This window comes from Oncorhynchus nerka, linkage group LG14 (genome assembly GCF_034236695.1).
Source record: "Oncorhynchus nerka isolate Pitt River linkage group LG14, Oner_Uvic_2.0, whole genome shotgun sequence".
Lineage (NCBI taxonomy): Eukaryota > Metazoa > Chordata > Actinopteri > Salmoniformes > Salmonidae > Oncorhynchus > Oncorhynchus nerka.
Window position 1 is genome coordinate 10228321 of NC_088409.1, and position 20375 is coordinate 10248695.

At 44.0% G+C, this 20375-nt stretch overlaps 1 protein-coding gene across 2 annotated transcripts in view; it reads right to left on the reverse strand.

The window, feature by feature from the left end:
- The window catches only part of LOC135575120 (secretagogin-like), a 56073-nt gene continuing 35698 nt past the window's right edge, over positions 1 to 20375 (reverse strand). For both annotated transcript variants that reach the window (XM_065027335.1, XM_065027334.1), the window contains 7 exons: positions 6758 to 6779; positions 6501 to 6534; positions 5747 to 5792; positions 5582 to 5641; positions 4546 to 4614; positions 1311 to 2160; positions 1 to 578 (listed from right to left, as the gene is read on the reverse strand). In XM_065027335.1, the coding sequence (XP_064883407.1) occupies positions 2029 to 2160; positions 4546 to 4614; positions 5582 to 5641; positions 5747 to 5792; positions 6501 to 6534; positions 6758 to 6779 (363 nt within the window). In that variant the 3' untranslated portion in view covers positions 1 to 578; positions 1311 to 2028. The remainder of the gene's footprint in view (positions 579 to 1310; positions 2161 to 4545; positions 4615 to 5581; positions 5642 to 5746; positions 5793 to 6500; positions 6535 to 6757; positions 6780 to 20375) is intronic.

A 20375-nucleotide genomic window follows, 5' to 3' on the forward strand; every position in this document is an offset into this window, starting at 1 on the left:
TGCCACTATTCTTGATTTAATTATCATTGTTAAACATCATCATATAATATTAAAAACAGCAACTCACCTAATGTACAATACAGTACTACATTTACATGCAAATTGTCCAATAGCCAGCTATGCCCAGGCCAACAAAACACAACAAGAAAAATATAAGCATCATTCACAACACAGTCTTGAACATTGAGACCTCTCCTGCTTTTTCAAATAGATACACTTTAATTTACCAGTAGGCTACCTGTATTATTCTGTATTAATTTACCAGTAGGCCACCTGTATTATTCTGTATTAATTTACCAGTAGGCTACCTGTATTATTCTGTATTAATTTACCAGTAGGCCACCTGTATTATTCTGTATTAATTTACCAGTAGGCTACCTGTATTATTCTGTATTAATTTACCAGTAGGCTACCTGTATTATTCTGTATTAATTTACCAGTAGACTACCTGTATTATTCTGTATTAATTTACCAGTAGGCCACCTGTATTATTCTGTATTAATTTACCAGTAGGCTACCTGTATTATTCTGTATTAATTTACCAGTAGGCTACCTGTATTAATTTACCAGTAGGCTACCTGTATTATTCTGTATTAATTTACCAGTAGACTACCTGTATTATTCTGTATTAATTTACCAGTAGGCTACCTGTATTATTCTGTATTCATTTACCAGTAGACTACCTGTATTATTCTGTATTAATTTACCAGTAGGCTACCTGTATCATTCTGTATTAATTTACCAGTAGGCTACCTGTATTATTCTGTATTAATTTACCAGTAGGCTACCTGTATTATTCTGTATTAATTTACCAGTAGGCTACCTGTATTATTCTGTATTAATTTACCAGTAGGCTACCTGTATTATTCTGTATTAATTTACCAGTAGGCTACCTGTATTATTCTGTATTAATTTACCAGTAGGCTACCTGTATTATTCTGTATTAATTTACCAGTAGGCTATCTGTATTATTCTGTATTAATTTACCAGTAGACTACCTGTATTATTCTGTATTAATTTACCAGTAGGCTACCTGTATTATTCTGTATTAATTTACCAGTAGGCTACCTGTATTATTCTGTATTAATTTACCAGTAGGCTACCTGTATTATTCTGTATTAATTTACCAGTAGGCTACCTGTATTATTCTGTATTAATTTACCAGTAGGCTACCTGTATTATTCTGTATTATTCTGTAGGCTACCTGTATTATTCTGTATTAATTTACCAGTAGGCTACCTGTATTATTCTGTATTTATTTACCAGTAGGCTACCTGTATTATTCTGTATTACCAGTACCAGTAGGCTACCTGTATTATTCTGTATTCATTTACCAGTAGGCTACCTGTATTATTCTGTATTAATTTACCAGTAGGCTACCTGTATTATTCTGTATTCATTTACCAGTAGGCTACCTGTATTATTCTGTATTAATTTACCAGTAGGCTACCTGTATTAATTTACCAGTAGGCTACCTGTATTATTCTGTATTCATTTACCAGTAGGCTACCTGTATTATTCTGTATTAATTTACCAGTAGGCTACCTGTATTATTCTGTATTCATTTACCAGTAGGCTACCTGTATTATTCTGTATTAATTTACCAGTAGGCTACCTGTATTATTCTGTATTCATTTACCAGTAGGCTACCTGTATTATTCTGTATTAATTTACCAGTAGGCTACCTGTATTATTCTGTCTTATCTTGAATCTATCACAAGAAAGACAAATATCATTCAGAACAGTGCTTGTTCTACAACATGCTAAAACACTGGCAGCTGTTGTCTTCTTTGGGTGTTCTGGATGCATCACAGTGAAGGGAAGGATCCGTTCTTTGTGTTCTGGATGCATCACAGTGAAGGGAAGGATCTGTTCTGGGTGTTCTGGATGCATCAGAGTGATGGGAAGGGTCCATTCTGGGTGTTCTGGATGCATCAGAGTGATGGGAAGGGTCCGTTCTGGGTGTTCTGGATGCATCAGAGTGAAGGGAAGGATCAGTAGTTAGAGGTCTTCTCTGCACGGGGAAGACTAGGCCTTATTGGGCTTCATTCCCAGGCACAGCGCTAGCTCATTCCTCTGGATCTTTCCATCTTTGTTGACGTCACAGTGTCCCAGCAGCACAGCCCTCAGTTTGTCCAGCTCTGGACCAGTGATGCTGGGCTGGATGGAAGATCAACAGGTAAAACACATTAGTAGTGAAACTATGTTTAGATGTATTTTATATTGCACAAAAATTGCTCTTCCGGGACAATAAAGATCTATTGAATGTGTGGGCTAAAGTTATCGCGTTCTGTTCAATGAGGTCAAGAGGTGAAGGTCAAGGAGCATTCCATCTGTTGTTGATGGATACAGAGGACACTGGACACAATATATGTCCTTTAGGACAGAGGACACTGGACACAATAGATGTCCTTTTGGCCAGCCAGGACAGAGAACACTGGACACAGTAGATGCCCTTATGGCCAGCCAGGACAGAGGACACAGTAGATGTCCTTATGGCCAGCCAGGACAGAGAACACTGGACACAGTAGATGCCCTTATGGCCAGCCAGGACAGAGGACACAGTAGATGTCCTTATGGCCAGCCAGGACAGAGAACACTGGACACAGTAGATGCCCTTATGGCCAGCCAGGACAGAGTACACAGTAGATGTCCTTATGGCCAGCCAGGACTAGAGGACACTGGACACAATAGATGTCCTTAGGGCCAGCCAGGACAGAGGACACTGGACACAATAGATGTCCTTATGGCCAGACAGGACAGAGGACACTGGACACAATAGATGTCCTTAGGGCCAACCAGGACAGAGGACACTGGACACAGTAGATGTCCTTATGGCCAGACAGGACAGAGGACACTGGACACAATAGATGTCCTTATGGCCAACCAGGACAGAGTACACAATAGATGTCCTTAGGGCCAACCAGGACAGAGGACACTGGACACAGTAGATGTCCTTATGGCCAGCCAGGACAGAGGACACTGAACACAGTAGATGTGCTTAGGGCCAGACAGGACAGAGGACACTGAACACAGTAGATGTCCTTAGGGCCAGCCAGGACAGAGGACACTGAACACAGTAGATGTCCTTAGGGCCAGCCAGGACAGAGGACACTGAACACAGTAGATGTCCTTAGGGCCAGCCAGGACAGAGGACACTGAACACAGTAGATGTCCTTATGCCCAACCAGGACAGAGTACACAATAGATGTCCTTAGGGCCAGACAGGACAGAATTTTTTATTTGACCTTTATTTAACTAGGCAAGTCAGTTAAGAACAAATTCTTATTTTACAATGACGGCCTAGGAACTGTGGGTTAACTGCCTGTTCAGGGGCAGAACGACAGATTTGTACCTTGTCAGAAGACACTGGACACAATAGATGTCCTTATGGCCATCCAGGTCAGATGTTCATAACAACAACATACATATATGCTCTCTCTAATTCTCTCTTTCTTTCTCTCTCTCAGAGGACCTGAGCCCTAGGACCGTGCCCCAGGACTACCTGACATGATGACTCCTTGCTGTCCCCAGTCCATCTGACCGTGCTGCTGCTCCAGTTTCAATTGTTCTGCCTTATTATTATTCGACCATGCTGGTCATTTATGAACATTTGAACATCTTGGCCATGTTCTGTTATAATCTCCACCCGGCACAGCCAGAAGAGGACTGGCCACCCCACATAGCCTGGTTCCTCTCTAGGTTTCTTCCTAGGTTTTGGCCTTTCTAGGGAGTTTTTCCTAGCCACCGTGCTTCTACACCTGCATTGCTTGCTGTTTGGGGTTTTAGGCTGGGTTTCTGTACAGCACTTTGAGATATCAGCTGATGTATGAAGGGCTATATAAATCCATTTGATTTGATTTTGATTTGATTTGAAAAATTAAAATTTGATTTGATACACAACAGGTAGCATGTTAAGACGGACTCATAAAGATATACAACACAACAGGATAAAACAATAGACACTTTATTCTACCTTTCCCAACACAATATTGTCCCACGTGACCTTTACAAAGACATATAGTCGATTATAATAGGAGCATGTATTGTCCCAGGTTATGACCTTTACATACACGTGACCTTTAATCGACATATTGTCGATTATAATAGGAGCATGTATTGTCCCAGGTTATGACCTTTACATACACGTGACCTTTACAAAGACATATAGTCGATTATAATAGGAGCATGTATTGTCCCAGGTTATGACCTTTACATACACGTGACCTTTACAAAGACATATAGTCGATTATAATAGGAGCATGTATTGTCCCAGGTTATGACCTTTACATACACGTGACCTTTACAAAGACATATAGTCGATTATAATAGGAGCATGTATTGTCCCAGGTTATGACCTTTACATACAGGTGACCTTTACAAAGACATATAGTCGATTATAATAGGAGCATGTATTGTCCCAGGTTATGACCTTTACATACACGTGACCTTTACAAAGACATATTGTTGTTTATAATAGTTTGTGTTAACATGTTTGTGGCACATTCATAAAGATATTGTCTGATATTCTTCCCCACAACTTACCCTGACCAGTTCCATCATGTCTTTTACAAAGCCATCCACCTCTGGTCCTTCCAAAGCTCCGGTGTTACTCTGACCAATGAGGAAGAGAGAACATAGAACTCATTAAAAGCTCCGGTGTTACTCTGACCAATGGGGAAGAGAGAACATAGAACTCATTAAAAGCTCCGGTGTTACTCTGACCAATGGAGAAGAGAGAACATAGAACTCATTAAAAGCTCCGGTGTTACTCTGACCAATGGAGAAGAGAGAACATAGAACTCATTAAAAGCTCCCAATGGAGAAGAGAGAACATGTTACTCTGACCAATGGAGAAGAGAGAACATAGAACTCATTAAAAGCTCCGGTGTTACTCTGACCAATGGAGAAGAGAGAACATAGAACTCATTAAAAGCTCCGGTGTTACTCTGACCAATGGAGAAGAGAGAACATAGAACTCATTAAAAGCTCCGGTGTTACTCTGACCAATGGAGAAGAGAGAACATAGAACTCATTAAAAGCTCCGATGTTACTCTGACCAATGGAGAAGAGAGAACATAGAACTCATTAAAAGCTCCGGTGTTACTCTGACCAATGGGGAAGAGAGAACATAGAACTCATTAAAAGCTCCGATGTTACTCTGACCAATGGAGAAGAGAGAACATAGAACTCATTAAAAGCTCCGATGTTACTCTGACCAATGGAGAAGAGAGAACATAGAACTCATTAAAAGCTCTCATTAAAAGCTCCGTGTTACTCTGACCAATGGAGAAGAGAGAACATAGAACTCATTAAAAGCTCCAGTGTTACTCTGACCAATGGAGAAGAGAGAACATAGAACTCATTAAAAGCTCCGGTGTTACTCTGACCAATGGAGAAGAGAGAACATAGAACTCATTAAAAGAGCATCATGCCAAAATTCTAATCTGTCTTCTCTGAATGCAGACCAAACACCATTGTTTTGCAACTCATATTTAATTTACAGACCACACAGAGGAAGCAGTTGCCCTGCAAATCAAATCTAACATCCCAGCCCCGAGGGTACTCTGTCTGTACTCACAACATCATAGTGGTTGAATATTTTGTCAAAGTCTCTCTTCCTGTCTTCTTGACTGGAGGCCTGTAAACAGAGTCAATTTATGGTTAGTTTCATTTTCCATCTTCCTAGGAAGATTTAGCAGAGTAATGTAATGAACATCAGGAGAAACACATCAACTGAACTCACATCCATTTTGAACTGTAGCATGAAATTCTCTTCTAGAGCCAAGATCCTAAAGGAAAACAGGAAACAAACAACAGCTTGATCAAGCAAAACAACACAGTCAGAAAATGTATTGGTACTACAATATACAGTCAATCAGAAGTACCTGACCAAACGGTTCAGTATTCAGAATTGTAATAGAGTCAATCAGAAGTACCTGACCAAACGGTTCACTATTCAGAATTGTAATAGAGTCAATCAGAAGTACCTGACCAAACGGTTCAGTATTCAGAATTGTAATAGAGTCAATCAGAAGTACCTGACCAAACGGTTCACTATTCAGAATTGTAATAGAGTCAATCAGAAGTACCTGACCAAACGGTTCACTACTCAGAATTGTAATAGAGTCAATCAGAAGTACCTGACCAAACGGTTCAGTATTCAGAATTGTAATAGAGTCAATCAGAAGTACCTGACCAAACGGTTCACTACTCAGAATTGTAATAGAGTCAATTAGAAGTACCTGACCAAACGGTTCAGTATTCAGAATTGTAATAGAGTCAATTAGAAGTACCTGACCAAACGGTTCAGTATTCAGAATTGCAATAGAGTCAATTAGAAGTACCTGGCCAAATGGTTCAGTATTCAGAATTGTAATAGAGTCAATCAGAAGTACCTGACCAAACGGTTCACTATTCAGAATTGTAATAGGGTCAATCAGAAGTACCTGACCAAACGGTTCAGTATTCAGAATTGTAATAGAGTCAATCAGAAGTACCTGGACAAATCGTTCAGATCCAAGCGACCGTCCTTATTTTTGTTGGTTCAGATCAGTACCTGACGCATGTTAATTATGAGTCTTGTTCTGGGGGCAGCTCTGCAGAGTGGTCACTAGCTGGCAGAGACACAACGTGGCCAAATTCAGTATTCAGATTAAACCCAATCAGAACCTGACCAAACTGTTCAGTATTCAGAATTGTAATAGGGTCAATCAGAAGTACCTGGACACTGCTAAGCCAATCAATGCCTAACCCCTATTTTTGTCAAAAATCTTCATCTGTTAGAAAAAAAGGAATTGATGCATAATAAAACATGTGCCATTTTAGACCAACGGAGAGATTAAATATATTTAGCGATTACTGTTTTTTTCCTGCTTAAAAAAGACAACTAAACATGTTTGTCAATGGTTCAGATCTGAGCACAAATAAACGCATGTTGACGCATGTTAGCGTTTTTCATTATGAGTCTTGTTCTGGGGGCAGCTCTGCAGAGTGGTCACTAGCTGGCAGAGACACAACGTGATTAAACCCAACCCTAACCGTAACCACACTGCTAAGCCTAATGCCTAACCCTAACCGTAACCACACTGCTAAGCCTAATGCCTAACCCTAACCTTAACCCTAACCTTAACCCTAACAACTGCTAAGCCTAATGCCTAACCCTAACCTTAACCCTAACCGTAACCACACTGCTAAGCCTAATGCCTAACCCTAACCTTAACCCTAACCTTAACCACACTGCTAAGCCTAATGCCTAAACCTAACCTTAACCCTAACAACACTGCTAAGCCTAATGCCTAACCCTAACCTTAACCCTAACCGTAACCACACTGCTAAGCCTAATGCCTAACCCTAACCTTAACCCTAACCGTAACCACACTGCTAAGCCTAATGCCTAACCCTAACCTTAACCCTAACCTTAACCACACTGCTAAGCCTAATGCCTAACCCTAACCGTAACCACACTGCTAAGCCTAATGCCTAACCCTAACCTTAACCCTAACCTTAACCACACTGCTAAGCCTAATGCCTAACCCTAACCTTAACCCTAACCTTAACCACACTGCTAAGCCTAATGCCTAACCCTAACCTTAACCCTAACCTTAACCACACTGCTAAGCCTAATGCCTAACCCTAACCGTAACCACACTGCTAAGCCTAATGTCTAACCCTAACCTTAACCCTAACCTTAACCACACTGCTAAGCCTAATGCCTAACCCTAACCTTAACCCTAACCGTAACCACACTGCTAAGCCTAATGCCTAACCTTAACCCTAACCTTAACCACACTGCTAAGCCTAATGCCTAAGCCTAACCTTAACCCTAACCTTAACCACACTGCTAAGCCTAATGCCTAACCCTAACCTTAACCCTACTGCCAACTGCTAAGCCTAATGCCTAACCCTAACCTTAACCCTAACCTTAACCACACTGCTAAGCCTAATGCCTAACCCTAACTAACCCTAACCTAACCCTAACCTTAACCACACTGCTAAGCCTAATGCCTAAACCTAACCTTAACCCTAACCGTAACAACACTGCTAAGCCTAATGCCTAACCCTAACCTTAACCCTAACCGTAACCACACTGCTAAGCCTAATGCCTAACCCTAACCTTAACCCTAACCGTAACCACACTGCTAAGCCTAATGCCTAACCCTAACCTTAACCCTAACCGTAACCACACTGCTAAGCCTAATGCCTAACCCTAACCTTAACCCTAACCGTAACCACACTGCTAAGCCTAATGCCTAACCCTAACCTTAACCCTAACCACTTAACCACACTGCTAAGCCTAATGCCTAACCCTAACCTTAACCCTAACCTTAACCACACTGCTAAGCCTAATGCCTAACCCTAACCTTAACCCTAACCTTAACCACACTGCTAAGCCTAATGCCTAACCCTAACCTTAACCCTAACCTTAACCACACTGCTAAGCCTAATGCCTAACCCTAACCTTAACCACACTGCTAAGCCTAACCTAACCCTAACCTTAACCCTAACCTTAACCACACTGCTAAGCCTAATGCCTAACCCTAACCGTAACCACACTGCTAAGCCTAATGCCTAACCCTAACCTTAACCCTAACCTTAACCACACTGCTAAGCCTAATGCCTAACCCTAACCTTAACCCTAACCGTAACCACACTGCTAAGCCTAATGCCTAACCCTAACCCTAACCCTAACCGTAACCACACTGCTAAGCCTAATGCCTAACCCTAACCTTAACCCTAACCTTAACCACACTGCTAAGCCTAATGCCTAACCCTAACCTTAACCCTAACCTTAACCACACTGCTAAGCCTAATGCCTAACCCTAACCTTAACCCTAACCGTAACCACACACTGCTAAGCCTAATGCCTAACCCTAACCTTAACCCTAACCTTAACCACACTGCTAAGCCTAATGCCTAACCCTAACCTTAACCCTAACCTTAACCACACTGCTAAGCCTAATGCCTAACCCTAACCTTAACCCTAACCGTAACCACACTGCTAAGCCTAATGTCTAACCCTAACCTAACCCTAACCGTAACCACACTGCTAAGCCTAATGCCTAACCCTAACCTTAACCCTAACCTTAACCACACTGCTAAGCCTAATGCCTAACCCTAACCTTAACCCTAACCGTAACCACACTGCTAAGCCTAATGCCTAACCCTAACCTTAACCCTAACCTTAACCACACTGCTAAGCCTAATGCCTAACCCTAACCTTAACCCTAACCTTAACCACACTGCTAAGCCTAATGCCTCTAACCCTAACCTTAACCAACCACCACACTGCTAAGCCTAATGCCTAACCCTAACCTTAACCCTAACCTTAACCACACTGCTAAGCCTAATGCCTAACCCTAACCTTAACCTAACCTTAACCACACTGCTAAGCCTAATGCCTAACCCTAACCTTAACCCTAACCTTAACCACACTGCTAAGCCTAATGCCTAACCCTAACCTTAACCCTAACCTTAACCACACTGCTAAGCCTAATGCCTAACCCTAACCTTAACCCTAACCTTAACCACACTGCTAAGCCTAATGCCTAACCCTAACCGTAACCACACTGCTAAGCCTAATGCCTAACCCTAACCTTAACCCTAACCTTAACCACACTGCTAAGCCTAATGTCTAACCCTAACCTTAACCACACTGCTAAGCCTAATGCCTAACCCTAACCTTAACCACACTGCTAAGCCTAATGCCTAACCCTAACCTAACCACTGCTAACCTAATGCTAACCCCTAACCTTAACCACACTGCTAAGCCTAATGCCTAACCCTAACCTTAACCCTAACCTTAACCACACTGCTAAGCCTAATGCCTAACCCTAACCTTAACCCTAACCAACCACACTGCTAAGCCTAATGCCTAACCCTAACCTTAACCCTAACCTTAACACACTGCTAAGCCTAATGCCTAACCCTAACCTTAACCCTAACCCTAACCACACTGCTAAGCCTAATGCCTAACCCTAACCTTAACCACACTGCTAACCTAATGCTAACCTAACCTTAACCCTAACCGTAACCACACTGCTAAGCCTAATGCCTAACCCTAACCTTAACCTAACCTAACCACACTGCTAAGCCTAATGCCTAACCCTAACCTTAACCCTAACCTTAACCACACTGCTAAGCCTAATGCCTAACCTAACCTTAACCCTAACCGTAACCACACTGCTAAGCCTAATGCCTAACCCTAACCTTAACCAACACTGCTAACCAATGCCTAACCCTAACCTTAACCCTAACCGTAACCACACTGCTAAGCCTAATGCCTAACCCTAACCTTAACCCTAACCTTAACCACACTGCTAAGCCTAATGCCTAACCCTAACCTTAACCAACCTAACCTACCTAACCCTAACCGTAACCACACTGCTAAGCCTAATGCCTAACCCTAACCGTAACCACACTGCTAAGCCTAATGCCTAACCCTAACCTTAACCCTAACCAACCACACTGCTAAGCCTAATGCCTAACCCTAACCTTAACCCTAACCTTAACCACACTGCTAAGCCTAATGCCTAACCCTAACCTTAACCCTAACCGTAACCACACTGCTAAGCCTAATGCCTAACCCTAACCTAACCGTAACCACACTGCTAAGCCTAATGCCTAACCCTAACCTAACCCTAACCACACTGCTAAGCCTAATGCCTAACCCTAACCTTAACCCTAACCGTAACCACACTGCTAAGCCTAATGCCTAACCCTAACCTTAACCCTAACCTTAACCACACTGCTAAGCCTAATGCCTAACCCTAACCTTAACCACACTGCTAAGCCTAATGCCCCTAACCCTAACCTAACCACACTGCTAAGCCTAATGCCTAACCCTAACCTAACCCTAACCCTAACCGTAACCACACTGCTAAGCCTAATGCCTAACCCTAACCTTAACCCTAACCTTAACCACACTGCTAAGCCTAATGCCTAACCCTAACCCTAACCTTAACCACACTGCTAAGCCTAATGCCTAACCCTAACCGTAACCACACTGCTAAGCCTAATGCCTAACCCTAACCTTAACCCTAACCGTAACCACACTGCTAAGCCTAATGCCTAACCCTAACCTTAACCCTAACCTTAACCACACTGCTAAGCCTAATGCCTAACCCTAACCTAACCCTAACCGTAACCACACTGCTAAGCCTAATGCCTAACCCCTTAACCCTAACCTTAACCACACTGCTAAGCCTAATGCCTAACCCTAACCTTAACCCTAACCAACCACACTGCTAAGCCTAATGCCTAACCCTAACCTTAACCCTAACCTTAACCACACTGCTAAGCCTAATGCCTAACCCTAACCTTAACCCTAACCACACTGCTAAGCCTAATGCCTAACCCTAACCTTAACCCTAACCTGCTAACCTAACACTGCTAACCTAATGCCTAACCCTAACCGTAACCACACTGCTAACCAACAACTGCTAAAGCCTAATGCCCCTAACCCTAACCTTAACCACACTGCTAAGCCTAATGCCTAACCCTAACCGTAACCACACTGCTAAGCCTAATGCCTAACCCTAACCCCTAACCACACTGCTAAGCCTAATGCCTAACCCTAACCTTAACCCTAACCTTAACCACACTGCTAAGCCTAATGCCTAACCCTAACCTTAACCCTAACCTTAACCACACTGCTAAGCCTAATGCCTAACCCTAACCTTAACCCTAACCTTAACCACACTGCTAAGCCTAATGCCTAACCCTAACCTAACCACACTGCTAAGCCTAATGCCTAACCCTAACCTTAACCCTAACCAACCACACTGCTAAGCCTAATGTCTAACCCTAACCCTAACCGTAACCACACTGCTAAGCCTAATGCCTAACCCTAACCTTAACCCTAACCGTAACCACACTGCTAAGCCTAATGCCTAACCCTAACCTTAACCCTAACCTAACCACACTGCTAAGCCTAATGCCTAACCCTAACCTTAACCCTAACCGTAACCACACTGCTAAGCCTAATGCCTAACCCTAACCTTAACCCTAACCTTAACCACACTGCTAAGCCTAATGTCTAACCCTAACCTTAAGCCTAATGCCTAACCCTAACCTTAACCAACCTTAACCACACTGCTAACCCTAATGCCTAACCCTAACCGTAACCACACTGCTAAGCCTAATGCCTAACCCTAACCTTAACCCTAACCTTAACCACACTGCTAAGCCTAATGCCTAACCCTAACCTTAACCCTAACCTTAACCACACTGCTAAGCCTAATGCCTAACCCTAACCTGCTAACCTAACCTAACCCTAACCACACTGCTAAGCCTAATGCCTAACCCTAACCGTAACCACACACTGCTAAGCCTAATGCCTAACCCTAACCTTAACCCTAACCTAACCACACTGCTAAGCCTAATGTCTAACCCTAACCGTAACCACACTGCTAAGCCTAATGCCTAACCCTAACCGTAACCACACTGCTAAGCCTAATGCCTAACCCTAACCCAACCCTAACCGTAACCACACTGCTAAGCCTAATGCCTAACCCTAACCTTAACCCTAACCTTAACCACACTGCTAAGCCTAATGCCTAACCCTAACCTTAACCCTAACCTTAACCACACTGCTAAGCCTAATGCCTAACCCTAACCCTAACCGTAACCACACTGCTAAGCCTAATGCCTAACCCTAACCTTAACCCTAACCTTAACCACACTGCTAAGCCTAATGCCTAACCCTAACCTTAACCCTAACCGTAACCACACTGCTAAGCCTAATGCCTAACCCTAACCTTAACCCTAACCTTAACCACACTGCTAAGCCTAATGCCTAACCCTAACCTTAACCCTAACCTTAACCACACTGCTAAGCCTAATGCCTAACCCTAACCTTAACCCTAACCACACTGCTAAGCCTAATGCCTAACCCTAACCTTAACCCTAACCTAATAACCACACTGCTAAGCCTAATGCCCCTAACCCCACACTGCTAAGCCTAATGCCTAACCCTAACCTTTAACCCTAACCACACTGCTAAGCCTAATGCCTAACCCTAACCCTAACCTAACCACACTGCTAAGCCTAATGCTAACCCTAACCTTAACCCTAACCTTAACCACACTGCTAAGCCTAATGCCTAACCCTAACCTTAACCCTAACCTAACCACACTGCTAAGCCTAATGCCTAACCCTAACCTTAACCCTAACAACCACACTGCTAAGCCTAATGTCTAACCCTAACCGTAACCACACTGCTAAGCCTAATGCCTAACCCTAACCTAACCCTAACCTAACCACACTGCTAAGCCTAATGCCTAACCCTAACCTTAACCCTAACCTTAACCACACTGCTAAGCCTAATGCCTAACCCTAACCCCTAACCGTAACCACACTGCTAAGCCTAATGCCTAACCCTAACCTTAACCCTAACCTTAACCACACTGCTAAGCCTAATGCCTAACCCTAACCTTAACCCTAACCTAACCACACTGCTAAGCCTAATGCCCTAACCCCCTAACCGTAACCACACTGCTAAGCCTAATGCCTAACCCTAACCTTAACCCTAACCTTAACCACACTGCTAAGCCTAATGCCTAACCCTAACCTTAACCCTAACCTTAACCACACTGCTAAGCCTAATGCCTAACCCTAACCTTAACCCTAACCTTAACCACTGCTAAGCCTAATGCCTAACCCTAACCTTAACCCTAACCGTAACCACACTGCTAAGCCTAATGCCTAACCCTAACCTTAACCCTAACCTTAACCACACTGCTAAGCCTAACCCTAACCTTAACCAACTGCTAACCTAATGCCTAACCCTAACCTAACCTAACCACACTGCTAAGCCTAATGCCTAACCCTAACCGTAACCACACTGCTAAGCCTAATGCCTAACCCTAACCTAACCCTAACCTTAACCACACTGCTAAGCCTAATGCCTAACCCTAACCTTAACCCTAACTGCTAACCTAACTGCCTAACCTAACCTGCCTAACCCTAACCTTAACCACACTGCTAAGCCTAATGCCTAACCCTAACCTTAACCCTAACCTTAACCACACTGCTAAGCCTAATGCCTAACCCTAACCGTAACCACACTGCTAAGCCTAATGCCTAACCCTAACCTTAACCCTAACCTTAACCACACTGCTAAGCCTAATGCCTAACCCTAACCTAACCACACTGCTAAGCCTAACCAACCTGCTAACCTTAACCCCTAACCGTAACCACACTGCTAAGCCTAACCCCTAACCCTAACCACACTTAACCCTAACCCTAACCGTAACCACACTGCTAAGCCTAATGCCTAACCCTAACCTTAACCCTAACCTTAACCACACTGCTAAGCCTAATGCTAACCCTAACCGTAACCACACTGCTAAGCCTAATGCCCCTAACCTTAACCAACACTGCTAAGCCTAATGCCTAACCCTAACCTTAACCCTAACCTTAACCACACTGCTAAGCCTAATGCCTAACCCTAACCTTAACCCTAACCGTAACCACACTGCTAAGCCTAATGCCTAACCCTAACCTTAACCCTAACCTTAACCACACTGCTAAGCCTAATGCCTAACCCTAACCGTAACCACACTGCTAAGCCTAATGCCTAACCCTAACCTTAACCTAACCTAACCGTAACCACACTGCTAAGCCTAATGCCTAACCCTAACCTTAACCCTAACCTTAACCACACTGCTAAGCCTAATGCCTAACCCTAACCTTAACCTTAACCCTAACCTTAACCACACCACTAAGCTAAGCCTAATGCCTAACCCTAACCGTAACCACACTGCTAAGCCTAATGCCTAACCCTAACCTTAACCCTAACCTTAACCACACTGCTAAGCCTAATGCCTAACCCTAACCCTAACCACACTGCTAAGCCTAATGCCTAACCCTAACCTTAACCAACCTTAACCACACTGCTAAGCCTAATGCCTAACCCTAACCCTAACCACACTGCTAAGCCTAATGCCTAACCCTAACCTTAACCCTAACCTTAACCACACTGCTAAGCCTAATGCCTAACCCTAACCTTAACCCTAACCTTAACCACACTGCTAAGCCTAATGCCTAACCCTAACCTTAACCACAACCACACTGCTAAGCCTAATGCCTAACCCTAACCTTAACCCTAACCGTAACCACACTGCTAAGCCTAATGCCTAACCCTAACCTTAACCACACTGCTAAGCCTAATGCCTAACCCTAACCTTAACCCTAACCCTAACCGTAACCACACTGCTAAGCCTAATGCCTAACCCTAACCTTAACCCTAACCTAACCACACTGCTAAGCCTAATGCCTAACCCTAACCTTAACCCTAACCTTAACCACACTGCTAAGCCTAATGCCTAACCCTAACCTTAACCCTAACCTTAACCACACTGCTAAGCCTAATGCCTAACCCTAACCTTAACCCTAACCTAACCACACTGCTAAGCCTAATGCCTAACCCTAACCTTAACCCTAACCTTAACCACACTGCTAAGCCTAATGCCTAACCCTAACCAACACTGCTAAGCCTAATGCCTAACCCTAACCTTAACCCTAACCTTAACCACACTGCTAAGCCTAATGTCTAACCCTAACCGTAACCACACTGCTAAGCCTAATGCCTAACCCTAACCTTAACCCTAACCTTAACCACACTGCTAAGCCTAATGCCTAACCCTAACCTTAACCCTAACCTTAACCCTAACCTAACCTAACCCTAACCTTAACCACACTGCCTAATGCCTAACCCTAACCTTAACCCTAACCGTAACCACACTGCTAAGCCTAATGCCTAACCCTAACCTTAACCCTAACCTAACCACACTGCTAAGCCTAATGCCTAACCCTAACCTTAACCCTAACCGCTAACCACACTGCTAACCTAACCTAACCCTAACCTAATGCCTAACCCTAACCAACCACACTGCTAAGCCTAATGCCTAACCCTAACCCCACACTGCTAAGCCTAATGCCTAACCCTAACCTAACCCTAACCACACTGCTAAGCCTAATGCCTAACCCTAACCTTAACCCTAACCTTAACCACACTGCTAAGCCTAATGCCTAACCCTAACCTTAACCCTAACCTTAACCACACTGCTAAGCCTAATGCCTAACCCTAACCTTAACCCTAACCTAACCACACTGCTAAGCCTAATGCCTAACCCTAACCTTAACCCTAACCTTAACCACACTGCTAAGCCTAATGCCTAACCCTAACCTTAACCCTAACCTTAACCACACTGCTAAGCCTAATGCCTAACCTAACCACACTGCTAACCCTAACCTTAACCACACTGCTAAGCCTAATGCCTAACCCTAACCTTAACCACACTGCTAACCACACTGCCTAATGCCCTAACCTTAACCCTAACCTTAACCACACTGCTAAGCCTAATGCCTAACCCTAACCTTAACCCTAACCCACACTGCTAAGCCTAATGCCTAACCCTAACCTTAACCCTAACCTTAACCACACTGCTAAGCCTAATGCCTAACCCTAACCTTAACCCTAACCTTAACCACACTGCTAAGCCTAATGCCTAACCCTAACCTAACCCTAACCTTAACCACACTGCTAAGCCTAATGCCTAACCCTAACCTTAACCCTAACCTAACCACACTGCTAAGCCTAATGCCTAACCCTAACCTTAACCCTAACCCTAACCACACTGCTAAGCCTAATGCCTAACCCTAACCTTAACCCTAACCGTAACCACACTGCTAAGCCTAATGCCTAACCCTAACCTTAACCCTAACCTTAACCACACTGCTAAGCCTAATGTCTAACCTAACCCTAACCACACTGCTAAGCCTAATGCCTAACCCTAACCTTAACCTAACCTAACCACACTGCTAAGCCTAATGCCTAACCCTAACCTAACCACACTGCTAAGCCTAATGCCTAACCCTAACCTAACCCTAACCGTAACCACACTGCTAAGCCTAATGCCTAACCCTAACCTTAACCCTAACCTTAACCACACTGCTAAGCCTAATGCCTAACCCTAACCTAACCCTAACCTAACCACACTGCTAAGCCTAATGCCTAACCCTAACCGTAACCACACTGCTAAGCCTAATGCCTAACCCTAACCTTAACCCTAACCTTAACCACACTGCTAAGCCTAATGCCCCTAACCCTAACCTTAACCACACTGCTAAGCCTAATGCCTAACCCCTAACCGTAACCACACTGCTAAGCCTAATGCCTAACCCTAACCCTAACCGTAACCACACTGCTAAGCCTAATGCCTAACCCTAACCTTAACCCTAACCTGCTAACCACACTGCTAATGCCTAACCCTAACCTAACCCTAACCGTAACCACACTGCTAAGCCTAATGCCTAACCCTAACCTTAACCCTAACCTTAACCACACTGCTAAGCCTAATGCCTAACCCTAACCTTAACCCTAACCGTAACCACACTGCTAAGCCTAATGCCTAACCCTAACCTTAACCCTAACCGTAACCACACTGCTAAGCCTAATGCCTAACCCTAACCTTAACCCTAACCTTAACCACACTGCTAAGCCTAATGCCTAACCCTAACCGTAACCACACTGCTAAGCCTAATGCCTAACCCAACCCTAACCACACTGCTAAGCCTAATGCCTAACCCTAACCTTAACCCTAACCGTAACCACACTGCTAAGCCTAATGTCTAACCCTAACCTTAACCCTAACCTTAACCACACTGCTAAGCCTAATGCCTAACCTAATGCCTAACCTAACCTTAACCCTAACCTTAACCACACTGCTAAGCCTAATGCCTAACCCTAACCTTAACCCTAACCGTAACCACACTGCTAAGCCTAATGCCTAACTAACCCTAACCTTAACCACACTGCTAAGCCTAATGCCTAACCCTAACCTAACCACACTGCTAAGCCTAATGCCTAACCCTAACCGTAACCACACTGCTAAGCCTAATGCCTAACCCTAACCTTAACCCTAACCAACCACACTGCTAAGCCTAATGCTAACCCTAACCCTAACCTTAACCACACTGCTAAGCCTAATGCCTAACCTTAACCTTAACCCTAACCTAACCACACTGCTAACCTAATGCCTAACCCTAACCGTAACCACACTGCTAAGCCTAATGCCTAACCCTAACCTTAACCCTAACCTTAACCACACTGCTAAGCCTAATGCCTAACCCTAACCTTAACCCTAACCTTAACCACACTGCTAAGCCTAATGCCTAACCCTAACCGTAACCACACTGCTAAGCCTAATGCCTAACCCTAACCTTAACCCTAACCTTAACCACACTGCTAAGCCTAATGCCTAACCCTAACCCTTAACCACACTGCTAAGCCTAATGCCTAACCCTAACCTTAACCCTAACCAACCACTGCTAAGCCTAATGCCTAACCCTAACCTTAACCCTAACCTTAACCACACTGCTAAGCCTAATGCCTAACCCTAACCTTAACCCTAACCTAACCACACTGCTAAGCCTAATGCCTAACCCTAACCTAACCCCTAACCTAACCACACTGCTAAGCCTAATGCCTAACCCTAACCTTAACCCTAACCTTAACCACACTGCTAAGCCTAATGCCTAACCCTAACCGTAACCACACTGCTAAGCCTAACCCTAACCCTAACCCTAACCACACTGCTAAGCCTAATGCCTAACCCTAACCGTAACCACACTGCTAAGCCTAATGCCTAACCCTAACCTTAACCCTAACCGTAACCACACTGCTAAGCCTAATGCCTAACCCTAACCTTAACCCTAACCTGCTAACCTACTGCTAACCCTAACCTAACCCTAACCGTAACCACACTGCTAAGCCTAATGCCTAACCCTAACCTTAACCCTAACCGTAACCACACTGCTAAGCCTAATGCCTAACCCTAACCTTAACCCTAACCTTAACCACACTGCTAAGCCTAATGCCTAACCCTAACCTTAACCCTAACTGCTAACCTAATGCCTAACCCTAACCTTAACCCTAACCACACTGCTAAGCCTAATGCCTAACCCTAACCTTAACCCTAACCTTAACCACACTGCTAAGCCTAATGCCTAACCCTAACCTTAACCACACTGCTAAGCCTAATGCCTAACCCTAACCTTAACCTAACCTAACCACACTGCTAAGCCTAATGCCTAACCCTAACCTTAACCCTAACCTTAACCACACTGCTAAGCCTAATGCCTAACCCTAACCGTAACCACACTGCTAAGCCTAATGCCTAACCCTAACCTTAACCCTAACCTTAACCAAGCCTGCTAATGCCTAATGCCTAACCCTAACCTAACCACTGCTAACCCCTAACCCTAACCAACCACACTGCTAAGCCTAATGCCTAACCCTAACCTTAACTAACCCCACACTGCTAAGCCTAATGCCCCTAACCGTAACCACACTGCTAAGCCTAATGCCTAACCCTAACCTTAACCCTAACCTTAACCACACTGCTAAGCCTAATGCCTAACCCTAACCTAACCCTAACCACACACTGCTAAGCCTAATGCCTAACCCTAACCTTAACCCTAACCGTAACCACACTGCTAAGCCTAATGCCTAACCCTAACCTTAACCACACTGCTAAGCCTAATGCCTAACCTAACTGCCTAACCTAACCCTAACCTTAACCACACTGCTAAGCCTAATGCCTAACCCTAACCCTAACCACACACTGCTAAGCCTAATGCCTAACCCTAACCTTAACCAACCTGCTAAGCCTAATGCCTAACCCTAACCTTAACCCTAACCTAACCACACTGCTAAGCCTAATGCCTAACCCTAATGCCTAACCCTAACCTAACCCTAACCTAACCACACTGCTAAGCCTAATGCCTAACCCTAACCTTAACCCTAACCTTAACCACACTGCTAAGCCTAATGCCTAACCCTAACCTAACCACACTGCTAAGCCTAACCTAACCCTAACCTAACCCTAACCTTAACCACTGCTAAGCCTAATGCCTAACCCTAACCGTAACCACACTGCTAAGCCTAATGCCTAACCCTAACCGTAACCACACTGCTAAGCCTAATGCCTAACCCTAACCTTAACCCTAACTGTAACCACCTAATGCCTAACCCTAACCTTAACCCTAACCGTAACCACACTGCTAAGCCTAATGCCTAACCCTAACCTTAACCCTAACCTAACCACACTGCTAAGCCTAATGCCTAACCCTAACCTTAACCCTAACCTTAACCACACTGCTAAGCCTAATGCCTAACCCTAACCTTAACCCTAACCTTAACCACACTGCTAAGCCTAATGCCTAACCCTAACCTTAACCCTAACCGTAACCACACTGCTAAGCCTAATGCCTAACCCTAACCTTAACCCTAACCTTAACCACACTGCTAAGCCTAATGCCTAACCCTAACCGTAACCACACTGCTAAGCCTAATGCCTAACCCTAACCTA